General features: G+C 29.5%; 2 protein-coding genes across 3 annotated transcripts; both read left to right on the forward strand.

Moving 5' to 3' along the window:
* The first annotated feature begins 205 nt into the window (after nt 1–205).
* Nucleotides 206–4,265, forward strand: LOC137828638 (CRIB domain-containing protein RIC10). Its single transcript, XM_068635294.2, has 5 exons — nt 206–661; nt 903–1,038; nt 1,124–1,221; nt 1,475–1,580; nt 3,515–4,265. Exons 2-5 carry the CDS (start codon nt 981–983, stop codon nt 3,724–3,726), a joined length of 474 nt encoding a protein of 157 aa, XP_068491395.1. The 5' UTR covers nt 206–661; nt 903–980; the 3' UTR covers nt 3,727–4,265.
* A 16,379-nt stretch (nt 4,266–20,644) lies between these two features.
* On the forward strand, nt 20,645–26,130 carry LOC137829714 (homeobox-leucine zipper protein PROTODERMAL FACTOR 2). 2 transcript variants are annotated; one of them, XM_068636597.2, is made up of 12 exons: nt 20,645–20,881; nt 21,384–21,671; nt 21,785–21,902; nt 22,649–22,831; nt 22,924–23,373; nt 23,720–23,821; nt 23,961–24,161; nt 24,263–24,437; nt 24,603–24,871; nt 25,193–25,288; nt 25,397–25,765; nt 25,864–26,130. In XM_068636597.2, the coding sequence occupies exons 2-11, from the start codon at nt 21,433–21,435 to the stop codon at nt 25,745–25,747; spliced, it is 2,184 nt and encodes a 727-aa protein (XP_068492698.1). In that variant the 5' UTR covers nt 20,645–20,881; nt 21,384–21,432; the 3' UTR covers nt 25,748–25,765; nt 25,864–26,130. The 2 variants fall into 2 exon arrangements, with proteins under 2 accessions (XP_068492698.1, XP_068492699.1); XM_068636598.2 differs by having other exon boundaries at nt 20,745–20,881; nt 25,397–25,747.
* Nucleotides 26,131–26,309: the final 179 nt, after the last annotated feature.

The following is a 26,309-nucleotide window of genomic DNA, read 5'->3' on the forward strand; positions in this document are numbered from 1 at the left end:
TAGCAATTTATACTCTTAAATGAATTACTTTCTATACATTACTATCAGATTATTACTCTATAACTAAATTAGTTATCTTGAATAGACTTTCCAAATAATAAGATTTGACACCTAAGGCAAATAACAAAGAAAAGAAACTTACCACTCATATCTCAGGAATTGATCTTCCATGTTCATAATTTTCAGTAGAACTGTATCCACCCTTACCAACATACAAACAAATAAACTGACATACCATAATGGACACTCTTAAATAAACAATTCCATCAAACAACATTATTAAATTACCTTTCAGTTTCGAATCTTTGTCCTAATTTATTTTTTCACCATAAACCAAGTCTCTCTCTATCTCTCTCTCTCTCTCTTCACATTCTAGTTTTCAAATTTTCATTAATGGATGCCCACCTTCTGTTATTCTCCTCCTAGAGGCAAGTCCCCTTCTTTCTCAGTATTCTCCTTCTTCCCATTGTTTCAGTTCAACTTGTATTCCACACCCCTCCAATCAAAATCTCAACTTTTTAAGACCCATCAGACTTTTTCTTCCCTCTATTCGATCTTTGCATGTGTCAGCACTCTCCACACGAGTTTCAGAATGATGGTGAATGGAGCACAGAAAACATAGTTGGATTTCTATCAGCACCTGCCTCAAAATCATCTTCGGGTACTGTATTTTTCTTTGTTTACCCTTAGATTTTTTCTACTGAAACATGTTGAAAGAGAAGTTTTCATTTTTTTACATTAATGAGCAATAGCATCTTCTTTGTGTTCAATATTCAGATGCTAATCTTCACTCCTAGGAAAAAAAAAAAGGTTCTAATCACATGCAATGAAACCTTAGCTGATACTCCACATCGTTTTTGGGATTGAGCATTTGTATATATCAATACTCCATTTTGTGACAGGCAAAAGCATCTCCAAGTCAGAAAATTTCCGGTCTCTACTTCCAATTTTGTCACTTTGCTGTGGTCGTGATCTCCACCATGGCAACCAAATTAAAGGGAATCTACAAGAGTTTCAAATATATCACCCAAATATTTGGTAATCTTTTATTCACCCTCCATTGCAATTTTTCTTTTCTGGGTTTTGTTGTTGTGGCTAAGCTGGGAAGTGGGTACTGTTCCAGTTGTGAAGGAGCGGGAGATGGAAATTGGGTACCCGACAGATGTTAAGCATGTGGCTCACATTGGATGGGACGGCCCTTCAGGAACTGGACCCAGTTGGGTACGGAGCTGATGTCCACTTTACCTCTCCATTTATGTTTCAACTATAAAAGATCCAATTTTTTAATTTCTTTTGTCATTTTCTCTTAGAGAAAGCAATACATAAAGTGCCCATTTAAAGAGCTTTTGCACTGTTATTCAATATCTCATTGCTTGGTAAATTGTTTGATATTTATAATAATAATCTTCAAAATCTGTACATATCATAGTTTTTTATTGATTTGTTATTATTGTTGTTGTTGCTTTTTATGCAGATGAATGATTTTAAAACAGCGCCTGATTTTTCAACGTCACTTGGTAACTTGGGTGAACTAAGTGACCCCAATGCTATGGCTGTCACAACATCATGGTCCTCCCAAGGTATGCTTTGCTTCTCACCTCTCATACAGCAAAATTTCATCCGAGTGCAGTGCTGATTTTTGCTTCCAAATGTGGTGCCATTAAATATTAAGATTGAGATATTGTATTCTTGTGGAACCGTGCAGTGTCCCTAATTTAAATAATACAAATGCAGATAGATGGCTCTTCACGGGTTAACTAGTAAAAAGAGGAACGTGGATTTGATTATTATTGTGTCTCTTGATTTTCTTCTAGATAAAATTGTGAGGCTTGCAAAAGCTATCTAGATTCTTTGCCTCCCTAGGAAGAATTTGGCTGTTCTGTCACGAGCAAACTCAGCTCCATCGTGGGGAATCTAGTGACTCTTAGCTTTACAATTAACACTGTTTCAAGTGGTCCACAGTAGAATTTCTTAAACGGATGGTTTGATTGTATGGAAATTAGTATTTAATATTATAACACTTTTCTTGATAAGAATATGTTTTGTTGGTCTTTCCATGTGGTAATTTTCCTCAATGTGATCAGTTAAACCCTTTAAAGAACTGAACAGCCTAATTGAAGGAAGCTGCAAAACTGTATGAATAGTTCTGCTACTGGAGATCACAAGATTTGTTCTTACTGGAGTGTGATTAAAATGGAGCTTTCATCACATGACATTACCAATTACTACGATTTTCAAATCTCCAGAAATTTGTTGCTATCATTCATATCAATTATATATTTATAGCAAATTGTAACCTAAGAAGGACAAACACTTGTAAACAGAATCTGTGTCGTCCGTCATGTAATTGTGTCAGTACGTATCTACGTTAGATACTGATGAATATTTCAAATAGTTTATTGCATTTTTATATTTGTAATACTTTTATATTTTGAACTTCTATACCAATACTGATTAGAATAACACTCTAATTAGATAAATTTGTATTTTATCACATTTATAATGACTTATGCTCAATTTTAGAACACAGATTCTATATTGTGATTTAAATTTTTTATATTATGTTAACTTAAGAATAACTGTATGCATATATTATGTTATAGTTCTGTTTTGAGCTATAGTTTTTTAAAAATTTCCACATTCTCATGTATCTGTTGCATTGCATCTTTATCCTGTACTGTAGTTGTGCTTAGTAGGTTGTAGCAGCAGCCAACTATATCTTCCTTCACCTGATCTTACCCTTAAAAAGCTTTATGACTGCATTACTTAAATGATGGCAGTTCTTGGAACTGTATATTTTCAGAACCATGGTATATTCGGAGGCAATTGTTGCTCTTGCTAAGAATAATTTAGATGTGCAATTTAGTCTTCTGTTGGACATATTTAGCTGTGATTTTGTGAACTACTATGCCTTTCTTGAAAGGAAAAGTATTCAACCCCTTTAAATCCCAGGGACAAGTATGATATAATGTGCTATTGCAAAAACAATATTTTGATCAAGGGTGAGTCTAGTGCATTTAGAATACTTTGATTCCTCACACTTAAAATGTCAATTGAAAATGAGGTTGTGATATTCTCTGTTCGAAAGGTGTATGCCGAGAAATTAGTCTAACCACAAATTGTGTTTGAAATAGGCTGTCTACATCGTGATATTCTTTTTCTGAAGTTGTATGTTCTCTCTTCATGAGATCTTTGGCTGTGGTCACTGCACATTGCTGATTTCATTCACGGTCATCTTATATGCTAACATTCAATTATGCAGTACATGCCATTGATTTTATATCCGTTGTTTTTGAATTTTGATTGTATTGCCTACTAGTTCTAGGTGAGAACCGTGAGCAATAGAAACATCATATTTTTATGTTCTTCACTGTTTCATGGGTGTTGGAACTGTATGAATGTAAATCAGATCTTGCCGAGTTACCCGGTCCCAATGACTTATTTAGTTTTTGGATGTATGTTATCTGATACTTTTCCCTATGATAATCATTCATTACCTGAACTCTTTGAACAGATTTTGAAGAGTCCACAGGAAGCCAATCGTCATCAAACATTTACAAAGGCATCCAATCTGCAGGGGTTTCTCATGTTTCTAAGAAATCCAAAAAGAAAAAGACCAAGTCAGCTTCTTCTGAATCGCTATCTGCTTCATCAAGACAGTCAAGATCAACAAAGTCAAAGGCTACATATAGTGACAGAGAAGCAACACCAATTTCTCAAAACTAGCAGGTTCAAGACTATGGAATTAGTGAGAAAAAGATTGTCTTTGTGAATAGCAAAGATCATGCTCTCATCCGGTAATCCGTTAGGGGAAGAAGGAAAATAAAGGTGGCTGTAAAAGTTTTTTTGCTGTTTGCTACATCCTAATCCACAGAGAAAAACCAAATTGCTTGTCTTCTTGTCTAAAGGCTGAGAATACTAGTGGAAAACCAGTGGAGGTTTTTCTTGGACGACAGAATGTGTTATGAGTGGTTGGTTTTCTCTGGATCATATGCATCCTTAAATTCATTAGTTGTATTATCAGTTTTGCAGATCAAAATGAATGGACATGGTAAAAGGATACACCAATAGATGCCCATTTAACAAGATTACTATGTTTGTAATTTATGATTCTTGAAGTAGAATGTAATCAGCGCTCTATGTACCTTCCAGATTGAAATTCTAGTGGCTGGAGAAGGGTATTGTAAGTTGCTTGTTTTACTTTGACATATTAGCAAGAAATGACCCTCGGTATCCCTCTGTGCTGAATGGTGTACATTACTCAATTGGTCGTGATTAGTCCTCGAATGTGCATACTGATTGTATATTTTTTCTTATTTGTACTTTTAGTAGTAGCTATATTCACAAAATTTCTTAGCCTTTGAGCAAGCATAGAGGTGACAACAATATGAAAATGCTGTGCTTTTGCTGCATAAAAATAATAACCCAACAGAGTTGAGTCTAAGAATTTGTCCTCTTAAAATCTTTGAAGCATACTAATAAATTCACCTGTTCATTTATAAGAACAAGTCCATGTGATCAACTTCTCTTGTATACTTTAATCAATTCATTTTGAAATTCTGATTATTAATAGTTGCTACTACTTGCTTTCCCTTTTCTTTCCCTGTTGTGTATTTTTAATAGAACATTGAAAGTAGGATGAGTTATAAGTTAGCAAATCTAAATGCTTGGTAAATCTTGGTGACATTTTACTTTCAGTTAAGTGTGAAGAATCTAAACAAATCTCGAAGGCTAGCAAATTTATGTGAATTAAAATCTTCATTCTATTTTTATCTATATGTGAAATGGATGTGTACATTTCAGATTTTTCTCTTCATACAATTACCTGAATGTGGTCAGTTTCCACTACAAAGCCTATTCTCCTTTTCATCATACAATATCATCATATATAGAATGTAAGGATTTGGAAACTAGAAGTCAGCAGCCATAACATAATGGTGGGATGCTGTTTTTTTTTAGCTTCTGCAATTGTATGATGTAAATGTGTCTTGTTTGTGACATTTTTTCATGTTTAGATTATTTGAAACGTTTTTCTATCATTTTATTTCCTATTCTTGTCCTTGCAACCAAAGTATAGCGATTGAAAAAAAGGATTCATGGCAATTTCTCAGGCAAAGGTTTTTCCCCTCCCTTCGTTTTGTAGAAAATTAGTTACAAGGATCACTACATCTTTGCCTCAGTCAGTGGCGAAGCCAAAGGGGGATCTAGAGATGCCATGATTAACTCTCTAAATATGTTTAATGGCCCCCTATTGAAAAGAAAACACATTGGTCTCCTTTCATATAAATTCTGTCTACGCCAGAAAAACTCAACGCTGCAAAAATTAGAATTTACAATGCATAAATAGTCAAATGAGACAAAGATAGAATTACAAATGATTGCATTAGCAAAAAAGAGTATCCCGACAACACTTGTGAAAAAGACAAGAGAAAAAAAAAGAGTAGTGTCATTGATGAAAATATTTATAATTCATCATTACATGATTTGATTCACACAGTCAATCGAATTAAAGAAGAAAAGGGTTAATGTACACTCTTGTTGTACTAGTTGTTTACTCAAAAACAAAAAAGCACCTGCAAATAGAGGCCCACAGAAGGGTATGACATGGAAAAAGTATACATCTATAGAGAATTTAATGGCTATTGTTGGTAATAGACCCGCCAAATCCATGCCCAAAACTTACTATTTTCATCACTCCATTCTCATTTTCATTTACTCTCAGAAACCAAGTTTGGGGCAAGTCCATTTCCAATGCCTACAATCTAGTTGTGGACCAGCTTTTGAAGCGTGCAAACTTTCACAATCCATAGGCACTTTCTGATGAAGAGGTGACACTGACACTAGTTGAAGTGTCACTTTCTATATTTATATTATGACGTTTAATTTTACTTGCCTGTGGCTGTCATATTAAACGAAACAACAGTAATCATCATGGGTACTACAGTAATGCTTCTCCCCCCAGAATCTCTTTATGTTAAAGACTTTCGTGTCCCCACAAAATTAATATAGAGGACAAAGCTTTCTATACTTCCATTTGGTTCAATCAAATTAAAATTTTATCTCAATAATCACTCTTAATATAAGCTTTTATTCTACAAATTAGCGACATAAAATTCTGATTATAGTAACGGAACAACACTAAAGTCATATAAAGAATTGCAACAAAGTTTTGTCTTTATGATACTGCTTAGGACTGCAAAGGTGGAGGGGGGCAAGCATCACTCTGATCAATTGGAAGCAAATTGATTTGAGAATTGGTTTGATGCACTGCAATTCAAGAACATATAAACCACTGTCATGCTATAATTTATTTTCTAGGAATGAAGTTTTTGATTGGTGAAGACAAAGTAACAAACCTGAAGATGCTGGGAAATCAAACAATTAGTTGTTTCCTTGACAAAGAAACACCGAAATATATCGAAATGATGTAACTGTTTAAGCTTTTATAATGAATTTCCATTGTCAAGAAACAATTCAAGTGGGCATTTCTTTTGTATCTGCAAATCGAACACCAATCTGCTTGTGAAGTTTCTTACTTTCTGATATGATTGATTTATACTATTTAACTGAAAATTGAGAAGCTCGTTTTGGTTACTTGTACTTTCTGCTGAACCTGAGCACCAAAATTAATGATAAAAAATGACAGGTTTAAAATTAATGTTGAAGCACCAACTCAATGTACAAGGTGGACCCTTTGATTTTCATATTAAGAGCTATGCTCTGCAATTACGTAGCACTGAAGTTGAGTACCATAATATGGTTCGTTGAAATATAAATGCATATACACTATTGAAGTCAGAAGCAAAAATAGCAGTACATAGAGATTCTTTTCAAGGATTTTCCTCTCAAAAGTACACCAGATTAATTGAAGCAAGGGTAGATTAATGCATGAATTGTGGAGACAATATTTGCAAAGCTAAATTCATGCTACCATGTGTTAGGAAGAAATTGGTGAACCAATTTTGGAGCGACAATTTACGTTGGTTGTTTCAGTGCCGGCTCATCCGGCTACAATATTGGACTTGATGGTCAACCACGTTAAACATGTCAGATAATATTTACTACTGATGAATGCTGAACCTCATTGATTAAGTTGTAGAAAACAATAGCTCGAAGGGAATTTGACATAGACTTGTGTTGGGGTCAGGGTTTAGAGAATATATTCGTATTTCAACCATTGAATTCACAAAAGATAGATAACCATGTTTTTTTTTCCCTATTTACTTTACGCAACAAGATCTGTGCATTAAATAGCAATGACTCCTAGTAGTAGTGATGGTTGAGAAGGACGATAGAAACATGAGCAAGGGCTCCTTGTTGTAAGAATAAGATTATATATTACTTAATGATGAACATCTTTTTTTTTTTCTTTTTTCAGAAGGATGTTTCCTAGAACACTCAAAATAATCAGAAACAAAGAATTTTCAATCTAGTTTTTTCTATGTTAACTCCAATATTCTCCGAGATTAAGATCAGGTTATTCATTTCCAGTTATCCTTATATACATCGTAACCGATCCCTATCACAACGGAACCCACCAAACTTCATGTATGAGTCTAAGAGGCTTACAATCAGAATTTAACCCTAATACCGTACTATTTTAATATAGCATAGAATTTTCATAATCAAGTTCATAAATCACAAAAAAGTGTTGTATAAGAAGGGAGGTGTATTTTACTAATTATTACGTATAAGAATACAAGAATTGAAGATCTCAAATCTAAAATATTCTGTCTATAATCAAGAATATGGATATTAGTAAACGATCTGTTTGTCTATAACCAAGAATATGGATATTAGTAAACGATCTGTTTATATATAATATCGGGCTCAGTTCATGACGAACTAAAAGTTAAATTTATTCTGACGATGCTCAATCTACCATATATCTTACTTTCCTTACTTTCAGGCTTGACACATGACAATACACTAATCATACATGTGGCAACTTAAAACTTTCTTGCGGCTAAAGGGTGATGCTAAAGTATTAGATCATGGAAAGGAAACGGATAAAGAAGTATATGTAGTTTATACTTATTATTATGTATATCTCTGTTACGAAACCAAAAGTTAGATACTGATATCTTCATTATCTTTATCCTACGAAAAAGCAATAATATGCATGCTAATGACATATGGAAATGTGTACTTAAGGATTTTAATCGAGATTGCCTCATTCTAATGATGGTCTTATCATAACTATGTGCAAGCCAAAGTCATTATTTCTATTAGAGTAGTTTTAAAGAGGGATGGTATAAAATGGGTTTTCTTAAAATCGATTGGACTACTTGTAAGCTGAAAAAGGACTGGATAGTTTCACCATTTTCTAAAGGAAATAAATTCTATGATAGTTACTTGATAATCCACTTTTAATAATAACATATTAAATTAAGATATTTAATTAAAATATAAATTATTATTCGATAAAAAATAATAAAAATCATCGTAGAATGGTTGATGTTGTCAAATTTATCTCAAGATAGATTGATAAGCTATGGTCATAATAAAAATCATTCTTTTATCAGCAATAAACAATAAGTTAAATATAAATCACTTCAGGGGTGATCAAATCCTTATACAGATCTTAACAACCTTCACAACACCAACTCTAGAACTATCTGACAAAATTACATCACTTAACCAACCTCATACAAGCCAATGGATCAGGACACCAATCAGAGTAGGAAAAAAAATCAGAATATGACTTAGAAGTAACCCAATACCAAACTTTTAATTGATTCATAGCAAACATTTCTAAACAATCAACCACCCCCCTTTGAAAATGACATTATTCATATGTTTCCAAATCTCGCTAACTACTGCAATCTAAATTGCTCCTCAAACATCATTAACAGAATCAGAGGCGTTACAGAATCTAAACTGAACAAAATTTAATAGTGGATCATTGTGACTCACTAACATTACACCAAGCCAAGCCAAACAATGACTTCATACCGTCCAAGCAATTCTGCATTCATAAAATAAATAACGACAAGTCTCTTTCTCTACCCCGCAAATACTACACAAAGGCTTTCAACCGCAATCATGCGCCTTTGTAAATTGACCCTAGTTGCAATCTTATTTTCGAGCACCTAATTAACGAAAAAATTGAATAAGAAGAACTAGATTAAAAAATATTTTTTTTAGTACTTAATAAAAAAATATGAGTCTAAGTTGAAATACTCAAATATAAGAGGAGTTTTAATTTTAAATAAGACTTACTTTTATAACTGAGATCCATGTATAATAATACAAAATTATTTAGTATTTAAATTTAATAAAATAACGTTTTTATTTTTTCTCTATGTCAGACAAATTAATACACCAAGTTTAAAAATATTCACTTATCTATTTTCTATTTTTAATAAAGTGATACTTATATCTTATTTTCTTTAATTTTTAAATAAACATTCACATATTTGATGTTTTTAATAAATAATATTCACATATTCCACTTCATAATAAGTGTGACACTTTTTTTTTTTTTTTAAACATTGTATTAAGTAAATTTTAAATAAAAATTATAAAAATTAAAATATTAACATTTAAAAAACATAAAGTTCCTAACTATTTTAGATTTTAAAGTTGATAGTTAGAATCTTAGTGGTTAATTTAGAAACTATTTTAAATATTAATAATTTTTTTAATCTGTATAATAATATTTAATTTAGCAAATATAATAAAAAATCAATTTTTTTCTGTAGTTTCTATTTGATAATTTTTTTATAATATATATATATATATATATAATGTAATTTTTTATACTTTTAATTTTATAAGTATAAAGATGATGTTTCAAGACATTATATGCACTATATTATAGATATATGGGGTTAGTTAGGAAAAATTAAAAAAGTATTATAATTAAAAAAAATAAGTTTGAAGATGATCTAAAATATTTGATTGTATACATAAATTGATTAATTGATTTAAATATCAATAAAAACAAAATTGAAACAAAATTAATATTAATTACCATAACAGGTGTGTGATAGCAGAATGCCAAACAGACCAACTTGTTAATAAACAATAAGAACAAAACAGAAGAGACAGTGAAAACAATATTTGATATACCCGAAATTGACGCATTATTTTGGCACTAATAAAACATGTATATTCAAAAGAGGGATATCCACGTGCGAAAATAGCAGTGAACCTATGCCACTATTGGATGAAGAAAACTCACCTCCATTTGAATGATGTATATCTCCCTTCTCGTTTTTCATCTCATCCAAATACAATCTAAATTCAATAAAATAAATTTGAATAAGATTTTATCATATAAGTAAATAAAGTGTAAACATAGCTAAGTTGTAGGGGTTGTAGGGGTGGCAAAGCGGGCCAGCCCGCCCGCATTGGCCCGCCCCGCTTGGCCCGCAAAAATGCAGGCTGGGTTAGCTCGCCCCCACAAAGTTATTGCGGGTTAAAATTTCCGACCCGCCCCGCGTAAGAGCTGACTTGCGGATTTGCGGCTAGCCCGCGTTCTTTTTTTTTTAAATTAAATATTTTTTTTACATTTTGTTCTTAAAAAATTGTCAAATTAAACCTATATATTTCTTACTATTAAACCCAATTTTTTTTTCTTCCTTTTCAAACATAGTCAAACATCAAAAAATTAAACATTAAGATAAATATTAAATATCACTATTCTTCCACTTCCAAAACATTAAAAATACCTAATTCCAAAACATTAAACATAAACATAAACATTAATTCAAAAACATTAAACATAAACATTATTGACATTCTTCCATTTCAATAACATTGGATGCCGCCTTAGAAGAACTTTCATCCATTTTTTCATAATTATAATCTTCCCCGCCATTTGCACACATTAAAACAATGACAATTTTTTTTCTTGCGGGTTAGCGGGTCAGCCCGCCCCGTCCCGCTGCTGGCCCACGCGGACCGTGGGCCAATGCGGGACGGGCTAATGCGGGTTAGCGGGTTGAAAAGGTAAGTCCGCCTCGCGTTTTTTATCTGCGGGCCACGGGCCGGCCCGCATGACCCGCTCCGCTTTGCCATCCCTACTAAGTTGCATAGCTTTCATTTAAAAAAATGTGACCATAAATGGATCTAAATTCAAATATTTAAATTTGAATTTATATATTCTATAAAAACAACTTGAATTTTTATAAATTCAAATCCAAATTTATGGATTGAATTTTAATTTCAAAGTTTAAATCCATATTTTTGTAAATAATTTTCTATAAAATTACATAATATTAAAAAATCATTATTAGTATAATATAATATAAATTTTTTTTGGTGTGATAAAGGATAATTATTAACTTTTTAATCTTAAGCTTATGTTTTTAATTATACATTAATTTCAATAGTTTATTGTAGTTTAACGTTTTTATGTTTATGCATTTATTATTTATTTTATATATATTTAAATACGTAAGTTTGATTTTACGAGAAATTTTTTATCCTGATTTGACTTTCTCTTATATCTATTCAGATTAAATATAATTTAAATACTTTTGATACGTTTAATTTTAAAAAAATCGTATTACTCACACCTTAATTTTGATAAAAAAATTCTTAACGAAAAAATTACTCCACTAGTTTTATTTGGATAAAACATTCTTTCATTTTCTATTTTTTTTATGAAAATCATTTAATTTTAAAATACTAAAATAAATTGTATAAAAGGATATTTTTCAATTCAGTACGAAAAGTTTATTTTCCAGAATTCTAAAATGAATATTTTTCATTTATGAAAAACAAAAATTTAATATTTTTATTTCATGTACATCTTCCCTTTTCTACATTTTCGTAAAAAAAATATCTACTAAAAAAATCATGGATAAGCCAAATTTTGTTAGACAAAATCTGAGATTTTTGGTCACGAGAGAAAGTTTTGGCTAAGCGAAATGTTTTTAATGAAAACTTCAAGTTGTGTAGTCACTAGACTAACAGTTTGTTAATAGACGAGTAAAATTTTCTTCGGGCGACTAAAATTTGTTGGAAAAACGAACAACTTTGGTAAGCGAGTATAATGGTGGCTTAGTGAATTGTAACATATGTTTAATTTGTTTAATTCTCAAGAGAGTATTTTCAAAAAATTTGAAAAACATATTTTTAAATGTTTCTAAATTTTAAAATTTATCTATCTTTCATTCTACTATTATATTGTTGATCAATATATTAGGTTGAATGTTATTAAATGTGATAAATGATGAATGGATGATAGTATTAGTAATTGAATTGAGATGAAATGTATATGAATGAAAGTGTATGATGTTATGGTTGTGGCATAACATATGATGTGTGGAAAGATAGTTATTTATTATAAGGAGGGAATACTATGTTGAAATGTAGGTTGTGTATTGAATTGATGATTCGTGAAAGAAATATATCGACTTTAATGATATTAGAAACATAGAGAAAAATATAATGTGATCATAGTCGAATGAAGGTTCTTATGACCTAGTCTGTAGTGGAAACTTAGTGAAGATGGTGTGACATATGCACCTCTTTGAGTCTAATTCAACACATGTATCTTTTGAAAATAATGTAAAGAGTTTGTGGTGGCTGATGTCAATAGTATTCTGACATGAGTTGATATATAGTTAGACAATTTGGATGTGTTTGCTTCTAATCATGATCATTGTACGCGGATTGCAAGTAGTGAATTGTCTATTATCCATTTGGATCAAATAATTTGACGGTAGGTCTGAAGATGGACAAAACGAATGGAATGAAATTTTTGTTACTCTCTCATATGCATTAATTTAAGAGATATCCATGTAAATCGAAAAATAATTTATTGAGATACCCTTCACTATATGGCACTAAAGCACTGGATGAAAAATAAAAAAAAATAGTCAAAAATATATTTTCATACTTTAGACCCTTTCCGATTAGAAGCAAAATCGATTTTGATGATTTTGGTGGATGAAAAATAAAAAAAAATAGTCAAAAATATATTTTCATACTTTAGACCCTTTCCGATTAGAAGCAAAATCGATTTTGATGATTTTGGTGCATGTAAACTAAGAAATAAAATTGATTTTCTTAACGAGCAAAATCGATTTTGTCCTAACATTTTCTAATAACTAAAATCGATTTTGCTTTATGTTTACAATTTTATATTATATGTTTCAAATTTTAACAAATTACTTCAATTTCTTTTTATTCAATTTGTTGTTGAAATTATATTAATATTTTTTTTTATAATTGTTATGTTTATAGTTATTATTTATTTTATTATATTTTTTTATATATATTTTATGGTTATATGATTTTGGTTATATTTTATTTTGCACTGTCTACCTTCTTTTATTTTTATGCAGTAACTTGTTATGTTTAATGTTTTAAAAAAATATTGTTGTTATGTTTTATTTCCTTTACTGCAACGTTTTTTTTAAGCTTGAAAATTTGTGTTTTGTATTTATATAAAATCTCATTTATTTTACAATTTTATATTATGTATTTCAAATTTTAACAAATTATTTGAACTTCTCTTTTTATTTAATTTTTTATTTTGAGTTCATATTAATATATTTTTGTATATAATTATTATATTTATATATTTATGTCTTTTTATTTTTTAATTGCATACAAGTTAAAATAAAAATAATACATTAAATATAAAATATCATTTTTATATTATTTATGTACCAATTTCTAGTTTATTTTTATATATATATAATCTTAATTTTTCATTAAAAATACTGACAATTACAAATATTATATATTACAAAAATTTAATTAATTTAAATATAAAAAAATATCATAATTCATTATTTAAATTTATTATTAATCTCCATACTCTCACATGTACATAAACTTAGAATTATTTCTGTCTTAGAATTAATGAAATAATGACCATAAGATTATGAAAACGAAAACGATAAAATTTAATGAGAAATAAATTCCTGCACATGCAAACTCTTTATCCTTTCTTTATCTTGAAATGAATATCTCATACATGATGACAAATTATATTTAAATCTAAACCGTAAACCTCATTAATTAAATCATTAAATTATAATTAATTTTAGAAACTAAAATAATTAATTACTATTTAATTAAATTAGAGATTATTATAGAAAATAAAAAAATTATTGATATATAAAATAATTTTTATTATTAATAAAAATTTATAAAGTAGATTTTAAATTAGTATCTAACTATTAGGTAACAATAAATTTATTTACTAACAATTTTATGTTCTAAATTAATCTCTAAGCTCTGGTTTGGATTGAGGGGTGCATTGTTCACGTGGACAAATGTGAGAGTGCATCCCACGTTTGTTTCTAGGGATGGGTGAGGGAGAAGATATAACTTTCATAAGATCAATTTATAATCTAAAATATTAGTGACTAAAATTCTGGTAACTAATTTAGATACTAATTTAAAAACTATTTTATAAAATTTTATTAATAATAAAAACTACTTTAAATATAAATATTTTTTTAATCTTTTAAATAATATTTAATTTAATTAATATAATAATTAATTTTGTTATCTCTAATTTTAATTTTTATTTAATATTTTTTTAGTGTCATAATTTTTAGGTAAAGACACAATTCTCATCTTCATATTGATTTCAAGGCAAAGTGACACCTTCCCAATCTAGGACAGTTAGCAAGGTTTGTTAAGCTTCTCCATTTATAGATCCCTATATAATTTGTGTTGATTCCCCTGCAAGTTCATATACTCCAGTTCCAAAATTTTGAAACATCTCATTTATTTATTTATTTTCTATTTCTTAATTATAAAATTTGTTGAATAAACAATATTTATTGTAAATATTAACCATTTTTCTCTTTAAAAAAAAACTTATTTCTACCATATTTATTTATAATTAAGAGATGTAATTTTAAAATAAATATGGTGACGAATTTTTATTTTTTTTAAATTATAAATATATTTAAAATAATTTATTTTTTAATTATTGTAAAAATTTCATCTTTGTAAATTTCTAAGGATTCTATTTCTATGAGTCGTGATTGGTCATCAGTATTCTCTACAAACATATTATATCATTGATGAGACATCAATGAGTAGGTGAAAATATATTAATTAGATTTCCCCTAAATCGATCTTTTATCTTTTTTTAGTTTAGGAAATTCTAATCCAATTGTTTTAATAAGTTGAGGAATATGAATGAATATGAGTAAGTGGAGATTTAGTTGTTAGCTTGAAGTTTTGGAAGTTTTATTAGTTTATTTATAAATGTTTTGATATTATAGTTTTTTTTATAAGACAAGTTATCTTCAATTAAGTGGATTTAATAAATGGCATGTCTAATTATTTTAATTAAGATGTGTTGAACATGTTGAAGTTGAATTGATAATTTTAGGAGTTGGAAATACTAAATTTCTCCATGGTGAACCATTTGGTTTATGCTAGTTTTGCTATAATTGGAATATTAGTCAAAATTTTATTAAATGTAAGTTTGAGTGTAAACTATCTTTGTTTTGGTGTCTAGGATTTGTGGAATGTATTAGAAAAGTTTTGTTAGATGACTTGCTCTATGTTTTTTGTAATTTTTTAGGATTTATTTATATCTTATTTGAGTGTTGAACTATAATTCTATAATTCTAGTGATGTTAAACTTACAAACAAATAGTTCTTAATTAATTAGATCATCCACCACATCGTACACGACAATAAAGAAAAAATTCACAAAACAAATAGATTATTAAAATAAAAGAATAAACAAAAAATTTATAGAAAAAATAACATGATTTAATTGAAGTGTTAATTAACTCAAATTTATACCTACAAATAAAAATTTAATTAGTAAAACTGATATTATAACACGAAATCTATCTCACACACAGTGAACTCTCAATTCTAGGTTTGATTGACTAATCATCACAAGGTCCTATTTATATAAACAAACAAAAATGTCTAACTAATTTTCACAAACATGGGTAGAGAAGTTGCATGCATAGTACTTCACTTGAGAGCTCAAAATGTCAACTGACGCAAACTCTGATAAGATAATGTGAAAGTTACAACAGTTGCATGTAGATAGTGTGATACCCTAAAGACAAACATTCTAAAAAGAAGACAAAAACTCTGATCAAGACAAACAATCTTGTACTATCAAAAGCTCTAAAACTTGTAGACAATCTATTGCATTAGACGATCTAGAAATCTTTGAACAAGATTTTTTACTTAACCGATATTTACAAATCTCTATCTTGATTCGACACAAATCTTCTAAGTGATAAAAAATTCATTGTCTCTAGAGTTTAGGTCTTTTCAACGATATTCATCATAGACTTAATCTCTAATCAAATAAACAATAAAATTACTATTACACAGTACTTTTGTCATCATATCATAAAGATTTTTTGGTATGTTAAAGATCTTCACCACCTTCATCTTCATACGCTGATTAAAAAAAAACCTTCATCTTCATAGATATCCTCTGATAATCTTAAATTATATGTACATTGATTTGCACATTGGATTAGTTAACCCACATAAGCTACGTTTACTTGATACTTTTAATTTATATTTATCTATTACTGTAGGAAATAAAGAAGTGAGAAACTAACAAAGACTTAAAATATCTCAACTCTACACTTAAGATAGTCATTCAATTATAAGTAACTTTTATATAACAGTGATAACGCGCTGATAAAAAATAATAAAAATAAAAAATATAACAGTGATAACATCGATTTAATTTTATTAAGCAAATTGAGTTTTGTAAATAGAAATATATAATTTTTTTACTAAAAGAAATTAACTATTTTTCAATACAAATTAATTATTAGTAAAATTGATTAATTTATATATAAAAAATGCCTTTTTTTTTTCCTTCTTCATATCAAATTCGTAGTTATGTATATTTGGTTTTTTTTATATTTATTTGAATGTCTATATCTATAGGTTATGACAAACACGTTCTATCGATATATTTAAAATAAAAGAAGATAAATAATGATTGTTGTATTTAAAAGATACACTTAATCTTGAGAAAAAAAAAGCACGCTCTATCTTTTTAAAAATAATATATTTAATGAAAATTAAAAAACAAATAATTTCATTTCATTCAATATTGTTCTATCTCCTACACCTTATTGTCTTTTTCATTAACTCTTTTCGATAAATATATTTATTTATAGAAATATTAATTATAAGCTTTGGACTGTGGAATCTTAAGTTGGAGGAACTTTATGCATAATGATTGAGACACTTTTAAAAGGTCTCGTTTAATTTTATTAATTCTAAAAGATCTCGTTTAATTTTATTAATTTTTTTTGAAAAAAATATAAATATTAATTAGAATTTTAAAAAATAAGTTGAGATATAAATATATACTAACATAATAAATTTTTATGCATAAAATAATAAAAGCAATTAAAACTTTAGATGAAGTTCACATGAAGATGATAGTTACTTGATGTTAAAAGACTTTAGTGTTGAGACCTTTGACTCAATGTTGAATATGAATCTGAATCATTTTACCTAGGTTAATGTTGTGGCTAAAATAAAATACAAAATAAATTTCATTAATTTTAATCAATCATAATAAATTGTTGGGAGGATATGAGATGAAAGCACATTTTTAGTTTTAAAAAATCTATTTAATTAAGACTTAATTAACAAAGTTTGTATTAATGAACCAAAAATATTTTATTTACAAAATAAATGGTATAAATAAACAGTAAAATAGTTTTATTTTTTAAATCTATCATTTTGAAATAAATTGAATTTCTTATTTTAAGCTAAAACTATGAAATTGAAATAAACCAACAAATTATTTTTAATTGATTATTTATGTGATTTTTTTAATCTAAACTATATTGTTTTATATTTGCTTTGGAAAAATTGGTGAATTTAAGAGTGGTATGTAAATTGATCATAGTTATAAAGATTAGGAAAAAAACTGCAATTCACTAGGTGATCCTCAATTTTGAACTTGCATCTCCATCCAGTTATATGCTGGTTTAAAACATCAAATTAATGTAACAAACTATAAAAAAAAAAGACAATGATTGAATAATATACCATGGATGAATAAGAGATAGAGTAACTCACACTTAAATCCTTAAATGTGGAATTGTGATAAGGTAATAAATAAGAATAAAATTGAGTAACTCATACCTAGGGCTAATATGAATATGTGATAAAGTAGATTTTATGATTTTTTAGTCAAACTTAACTTTTTAAAATTTTGTTTAATTTTTTCTATTTAAAAGTTTACTTCTTTTATTAAACAAATAATAAAATTAAATTAAAAAAAGATATTTCAGAATTGTCTATTAAAAATAAGCATAGATTTATGTACACCTAAGCTTCATTAGGCAACAAATCTTCAAAAATTGTAACACCAAAAATCCTTGCAAAGTAAATCCCTTCCCTACCTAAAATGAGTAAGGTGTTTCAGCAACATTTCTGCTACAAGTTCTTTTATCCTTTATCCTGAAAAGGAAGCCATAATTGCTAAAACCTACTCTACATCCCATAACTCCTAGAACCAAAGTGAAAAATTATTGTGTTTATCAATCCAGTTACAAGCACTAATAAAAGTTTACTAATCTTTGATGATTTTAAATAATATTTTAAATAACTAATAAATATGATACAAATTACTTATACTTACTCGTTAATTTTTTTAATAAAATATTTTAATAAATAATAAATAATCTTAAAATACTATATATATCATCATTATTAGAAGTATTTATCATAATTTTTTATAATAAAATTTAAATATATTTATTTTGATAATATTTAGTTTAATTAACCCAATGTAATTATTTTTAAGGATATTGTTTTTAAGAACAATTATTCTATATGTAACTCCATGCTTATAGAATTGTCTATAATTTTCTAATAAAGAATTACTTTTGCTCCTTTATTTTTTTCTTTTTTTTAGTTTCAATGTGTTTATTTAAGTTTTTAACAGCACTTTTAAAGATTTTTTATAATTCTATTTAATATAAAAAATTATATTTTATAAATTTAAATATAAATAAATATATTTTATAAATTTAAATATAAGTAAATATTTTATATTCTTAAATCATTTCTTGTTAAATTTTAGTAAAGAGAAAACTTTATCATTTGAAATTAGTACGTATTGGAACAACATTTTTTTATAAATATTTTTAAATATAAAATAAAATAAAAAATGATACATTTACCTGTTTATAAATCAACTTATCTATAAACTAATTTGTAAAGTTTTTTTTTAATTTTATAAATTTTTTTAGAATTTTATAAATTAATTAATTTTATTTTTATCTAAAGGACCAAACCTATCTATAGATGTTCTCAACCGTTTATTTAATATTCAACTAATAACATATCATGTTTATCTTTTTTTTTTGGTGTAGTATTTGCAAAATTGTGCAGATATTATATAGATATTTAAAGTCAAGATTTTGAAAGATAAAATTTACATTAAATAATAATTTCCATGATCAAACGTTAATTGAATATTATCTTTATTATACATAACTAAAGTGTTAGTTATTAAATAAAAATATTAATATATCACTAATTAATTTGACCACCATTTGACTTTTCATGTATTACAACTAATTTAACTCAAGAAAAAACGTTTTGCATTAGTATAAGCTAGAAACGTCCCAACCTAACAAGCATTGGTATTTGCAAAAAAATCCCACCTTCCAATGCTAATGTGGTCTAGTGCATGAAGAGTATGACAGAGCTCATTGCCAATATTATGAAGATTTTGTATCACCACTTCTAAAAAAAAATAGAAAAAATAAAATTAATTTACATAATTTTTTTAATTTTATTTTAATTTTTTAATATGTGTAAATTAATTTTAGCATTATATTTATTTTATTATTTATAAAATCTTGTTTGAAGATGACTAAAAAACAAAGATTGAGTTTCCTTCATACAAACAAAAGTTAACAAAGGCGAAACTTGTGTTCTCTCTCCGAAAACTAATGCATTTATGTATTTATGTTCTTCGTCACAAAAGTTAACAAAGCCGAAACTCTTGTTTTCTCTCTCTCAAAGATAATGCATTTATGTTCTTCGTCACTCCCATTAATGCATTTACACCCGTTCAATACTCTCATCAATAACTTTCAACCCTCTTTTCTTTCTCTTCTTTTTAGTCATCTTATTTTGTTTATTTATTTATTTATTTAATCATTTCATTATTTGCCCCACCACTGTTAAACCCTACTTAAACGTGTTTCTGGTCTAAGTCACCCCAAAACAACTCTTTCTCTTCCTTAATCCCCACCCACTAGTTTCTTTGAGGTGACCCACACATTCAGTTTTTTAGCTACCTAGTTCCTTCTATATGCAATTTTTCCTTTTATTTTATTTTATGTAACTTATATTATTATCTCAGCTTTCTTATATTTAACCCTTGTCTTTTGTAACTTTGGACTTATTGTAGAGTGAGAGAGTGTGAGAGTTGCATGCACACACACCTTATCTCAGTTAAATCTGATTGTTTTTCAATTTTCTTTCCTTTTTTCTCCTTTTCGTGTAACTATTGTTAACCTTTCACACCATGTCAACTCTTTTTCTATTTTGTCGGTTCTGAATTCTCGTTTACATTTGTCAAGAAAGTAATGCATTTTCTCTGCATGTAAGAGAGAGCATTACCGTTTAGCACAATCCAAATTTTGTAGTCCTAGAGAACTATTAACTCGGTTCATGGTTTTGGACAGATACTGACAGTTTTGAAATCAATATTTTCTCTCTCTCCTCTTCTTGCCAGCCACAGTTTTAGCAGAACCTCAGGGTCAAATTAAAACCACATTTAAATACCAAGAGTTATACAAGGAGGAGAAAGACACCACATAAGTTCATTCAGGAAGAGTGAGAGGCTTGGATCACTGTAGTTCTGCAAAGTGCTGTGGTTTGTAAAGAAAATCCCCACCCTTCCACCAAGGTTGATCAAAACCAGGTGAGTTCTCCTCTCTCCAGTCTCTTACTTCCTTTCTCTTCATAAAACACATCAAGTACATTACTGTACCAGCATTAAACTAACATTCTCATACCATTTATACAAGATTTGTGATAAAGCCCTTTAATTTCTTCTTTTTGTTACACAGCACTACTGATACCTTTACTTTTTTTTCCATATCTGAATTCTCACTTAGAGAATTTACCACCTTCTGTAACTGTTGCTACTCTAATCAATGGTGTTTTTTCTAGAGAAGAACCTTCTTGTTTTTTTTTTGTGACAAAGGATTTTGTCAAACCACTCTTTTAATTTAATTTAACTATTTTTGGTCATCCCCAGTGTATCTTTTTGAGTGTGAGAATAAGACTGCATGGTGTGTTTATTTTTTATTGCTAAAATTCCAAAAAAGATATTGTTGGTACTACTACCCTTTTTGATTAATTGTGTAACACATGTTGACTTGTAGAGAGCTTTCTCTTTCACTTTCTGTCTTGACATGCAGATTCAATAACAACAGCCTGTGACTTTTCTAAACAAAAGGATTTGAAACAATGTATCACAATAACAACACCAACTCTTCCAATTCTCAACAACAACCACATCAGTCCACACCAGAAATTCCACCACATAGGACAACCTTGGAGAATGATTTGGAAAGGAACAAAGATGATGAAGCTGCTGGTAATGAAATAGATGTTCCTCCTTCCAGTGACCAAGATCCCGACAGTCAGATGAGAAAGAAGCAGCGTTACCATCGTCACTCACATGATCAGATATTGGAGATGGAATGGTAAGGATCCATGTTCCAATTCACATTTTTTTTATCTAATTAATAAAATGACAAAAAAAAAATTGAATGTTTAATTAAATATTATTAATGTTTTTGAACTGTGATCTTGTCAGTTTCTTTAAAGAGTGTCCTCACCCAGATGACAGACAAAGGAGAGAGCTGAGTCGAGAACTCAAATTGAACCCCTTGCAGATCAAGTTCTGGTTCCAAAACAAACGTACCCAAGTGAAGGTAAAGGAGAAAGTCTCTTAAATTTCTATGTTAAGAACAATTCACCTTTATCTCATTCTTTTCCTCTTTTTCTAATTATGAATTATTATTATTTTTTCTTACAAATTTTTCCCCATTTTTTTTCATTATGTTAATTACCCCTCTCTTATATATTTTTTTTTCTTGCTACCACTTAAGATGAAGGAAACTAGTTATTAAATTAAAAAAATATTTAGAAAAAATATTGTTATTTTTTTATATGTCTTGCGTTCGAGGTTTCTCCTTTTTCCAATTAAAAACAAATATTTTAAAAAACTATTATTTTTAATGAAGTGTTAATATTAATTCTCAATTATAGAAAAACACAAATACAAGGATCTAGAAATTCTATTGTAAAAAATTCTAAGCCCAGTCAAGAGATCAGAACAATTACGGAAAAGATTTAGACAACTCGGATTTTATTTATGCATTAAACTCCAAGTCATTCAATCTTTGTTCAAGGAGATTTGAATTCATTTTTTTCAACTCAGAACAATATACTATTTATCTTATTCCCCCCTTCTTTTATCACATTACTTAATATACAAATATAAAGTTATTACTTCTCTTTATCTCTTTTTTGTTCTTTATATCTCTCTTCTGTGTCACCAGCACTCTAACCAGTATTAATTGTTCTCACAGTACCACTTGATTTAGGTACACTTGCTTGTCTTAAATATATGCATGTTGTGCTATTATCTAATTATACTCTCTTGTCATGTATACAGTCTCTACATGAACGCCATGAGAACAATCTTTTGAAGGCTGAGAATGACAAGCTTATTGCAGAGAACATGAGGTACAAGGAGGCACTACTTCATGCTTCTTGCCCTAGATGTGGAGGCCTCACTGGAGAAATGTCCTTTGATGAGCAACAGCTGAGGGCCGAGAATATGCGAATAAGAGAAGAGGTAATCACTTTGATCATTAAATCATACAACTCTCAGTGTTCAATCTTTAGTGTGCTCATTTTTCATTTTTTGTTTTCTTACTTCTATTTCAGATTGAAAAGATGTCAGCAAAGATACAGAGATTTGATGGAAAACCTGGGAGTTCCTATTATAACATGCCATCTCAAAACCAGATGATGCCTCCTAAGTCCCTTGATCAGGGAGTTGGAAATTATAGAGCACAGACACATATGATAGGGGAAATGCTCGGTGACAATAATGAATTCCTTGGGACACTCCCAATTTCTAATGATTTTGAAAAAAACATCGTCATGGAGATTGGTAACGTAGCAATGAAGGAACTCACAAACTTGGCTATGGCTGAAAAGACTTTGTGGCTCCCCGGAAGCTGTGGCTGTGAGATTCTGGACCAAGATGAATATCTGAGGTCTTTTCCTAAGGGAATAGGTCCAACACCCCTAGGCATAAAAATAGAAGCTTCAAGGCATTCCGCAGTGGTCATCATGGATTACAATAAACTCGTTGAGATGTTTATGGATGTGGTGAGTATTAATACTCTTTCCAACTATGTGTTACAGGAACACCAGTAAAAATATCTATAGCTTCTGATTTGATTTTCCAAACTTCTTACTCTTATTAGGATTTACTTTATCTCTCTCCAGTTTAATCTTATAATCATCACCTTATTCATTATGTTTTCCACTTTGATCATTTTTTTATTGAAGGTGAGACATCATTGTAAGACGATTATATAATATTTTTTTTTGCTAAAGAAACATTTATTTTGATGTATAGTTATTGTCAAAATAAAAATGGTAGGTTTGGACAATTTGCAGAATCATATTAACCTGGTTGACTGACATTGAGACTGTTGATAATGATTTTCAGAATCAATGGGCAAACATGTTTTGCGGCATAATTTCAAGGGCATGGTTACATCAAGTTCTGGAAATTGGCCTAACAGAAATCTTCGATGGAGCCTCTCAAGTGGTAAGCAAAGTTTAATTTATTAATTTGTCCTAATTCCTTCAAGCTTATCCACTTTGTCACCTCTCTGGAGAATTGATTAACTGGTTAAAATTAATTCCATGACTAAACCTAACAATTCCAATTTCATTTGTTATTTCAGATGTCAGCTGAGTTCCAAGTCCCTTCACCGCTTGTTCCTGTTCGTGACGACTATTTCGTGAGGTTCTGTAAGAGGAGAAGTGTAGAATCATGGATTATTGTTGATTTTTCCGTGGATCAGCTGCGACCTAGTTCATTCACAAAAAGCCGAAGACGACCCTCTGGTTGCGTGATCACAGAATTGCCAAATGGTTACTCAAAGGTCATATTTCAACTATTAACTTCTACAGTGATTAATTACATTACTTTTCCATGGAGAAAACATTGTTGAAACAACCACTAATTATGAATTGTTTTCTTCAGATTGTTTGGATTGAACATGTAGAACTGGAAGATAATGAGGTGCATGAGCTTTACAAAAGCTATGTTAATTCTGGCCTTGCCTTTGGAGCTAAACGCTGGGTGGCATCATTGGGTAGACAATGCGAACGTCTTGCTAGTGCAATGGCCACAAACATACCGCCCGCAAGCATTGGAGGTATATATATAGATATATGTGACATCTTTTGATCTTTCTTCATTCTTTTTTTCTCTTTTTTTATCCATTAATTTTTAAGATTGTGTAAAAAGGTTAGACACACTCAATTGCAAAAATTGGTGACTTAATTTGTGTGACTTGGAATGTTTATATTTATGTATACAGTGCTAACAAACGGCGGCGGTCGAAGAAGTATGATGAGGCTGTCGGAAAGAATGATGATGAGCTTTTGTACTGCTGTTGGTGCTTCCACTGCAAATACTTGGACACTACTAACAGTTGCCGGTGAAGATGTAAGGGTCATGACCAGAAAAAGTGTGGATGATCCAGGCAGACCTTCTGGTATTGTGCTCAGTGCTGCAACTTCTTTGTGGCTCCCACTTCCTTCAACGACCGTTTTTAGTTTTCTGCGATCTGAAAACTCAAGAAATCAGGTAATGTATACAATCTCATTATTGGTTACAAGTTACATTACATATCTCCATTCATAATACAATATCTAGCTATTTTAACTAAAATTTCTGAGAAATAAAGGAGAGTACTAATTTAATTAGATGCAAAGGTGAGAACTCAAGCAATTTTGACTTGGATAAATTTGCATTTTATATATTTTGAACAGAACTAATCTGACAGTATCTGTTATATGCCCTTGTTATAATGATTAATTTTCTTGCTTGGCCTTGCAATGGAAGCTTAATTGGTAGCTATTGTTCATTATATTCTTCAAATTTGCAAACATCTTGTTGAATTTGCAGTGGGACATTCTCTCTAACGGAGGACAAGTGGTAGAATTGGCACACATTGCCAATGGTCATGATACTGGGAACTGTGTCTCCTTGCTTCGAGTCAACGTAAGTTGTTAGTATAGCATGCTAAAGAGGTACACTTGATAGTTTGTTTACACATCTGATTACAGTTATAAATAATCTGACATGGTGTTTGGTGAATGCAAATTGTAGACTCAGGATTCCAGCCAAAGCAATATGATTATACTTCAAGAGAGTTGCACTGATGCAACGGGATCGTTTGTTGTGTATGCTCCTGTTGATTTAATGTCCATGAATGCTGTGTTGAAAGGTGGAAATCCTGATTGTGTTGCCCTCCTGCCCTCGGGCTTTGCTGTTCTTCCTGATGGGCCTGAACCGATGGTTGGATCTGGAGGTTGCCTTCTAACAGTGGCATTTCAGATATTGGTTGATTCTGTTCCAACTTCAAAACTCTCTGCTAGTTCAGTGACTACTGTTAGCAGTTTAATCAAGTGCACAGTTGAGCGGATCCAAGCTGCAGTGTGCAGTGGCCGCACTAATTAGGTGCGGAGTCCTCAAATAGTAAGCAAATTAACTATGTTTCACTTTTAGTAATGAATCTATAGAAGTTTACATATAAATTATTTCAGTCTCTAAGGTTTTTCTTGTACTACATGCAGATAGAACAGATAGATAAAGATGATAGACAAATAAGGAAGGTGGTCCTAACTTTATAGTTCTTGGGTGCAGCTAGTGACTTTACTCAGCTGGTGGGAACGATGTTAGGTTGGGGCATTGACTTTCCTCAAAGTGAAAGTTGTTCCATATGGCCTTCATATATAGATGTAATAAATAAGTCTGGATTTCTCTTTATCAGCGGACCTTTTATTATTGTGCTGTAAACTTGGATGATTTTTTTCACTTCTAAACTTTCTTAATGTTTCTTATGTGCTTCAGAAAATCGCTATACAGCTCCATTGATGTGTTTGAAAACCTATTTTATTTTATACAACAACCATATACCTTTCAATACTATTATAAATCTATCACATTAGAAATTATATACACCTCTCATATATCTCATAGTTTGTTAAAATATCATTTCTCTAAACTTATATAAGATATT

Source organism: Phaseolus vulgaris, chromosome 7, assembly GCF_051622355.1.
Source record: "Phaseolus vulgaris cultivar YP4 chromosome 7, ASM5162235v1, whole genome shotgun sequence".
Lineage (NCBI taxonomy): Eukaryota > Viridiplantae > Streptophyta > Magnoliopsida > Fabales > Fabaceae > Phaseolus > Phaseolus vulgaris.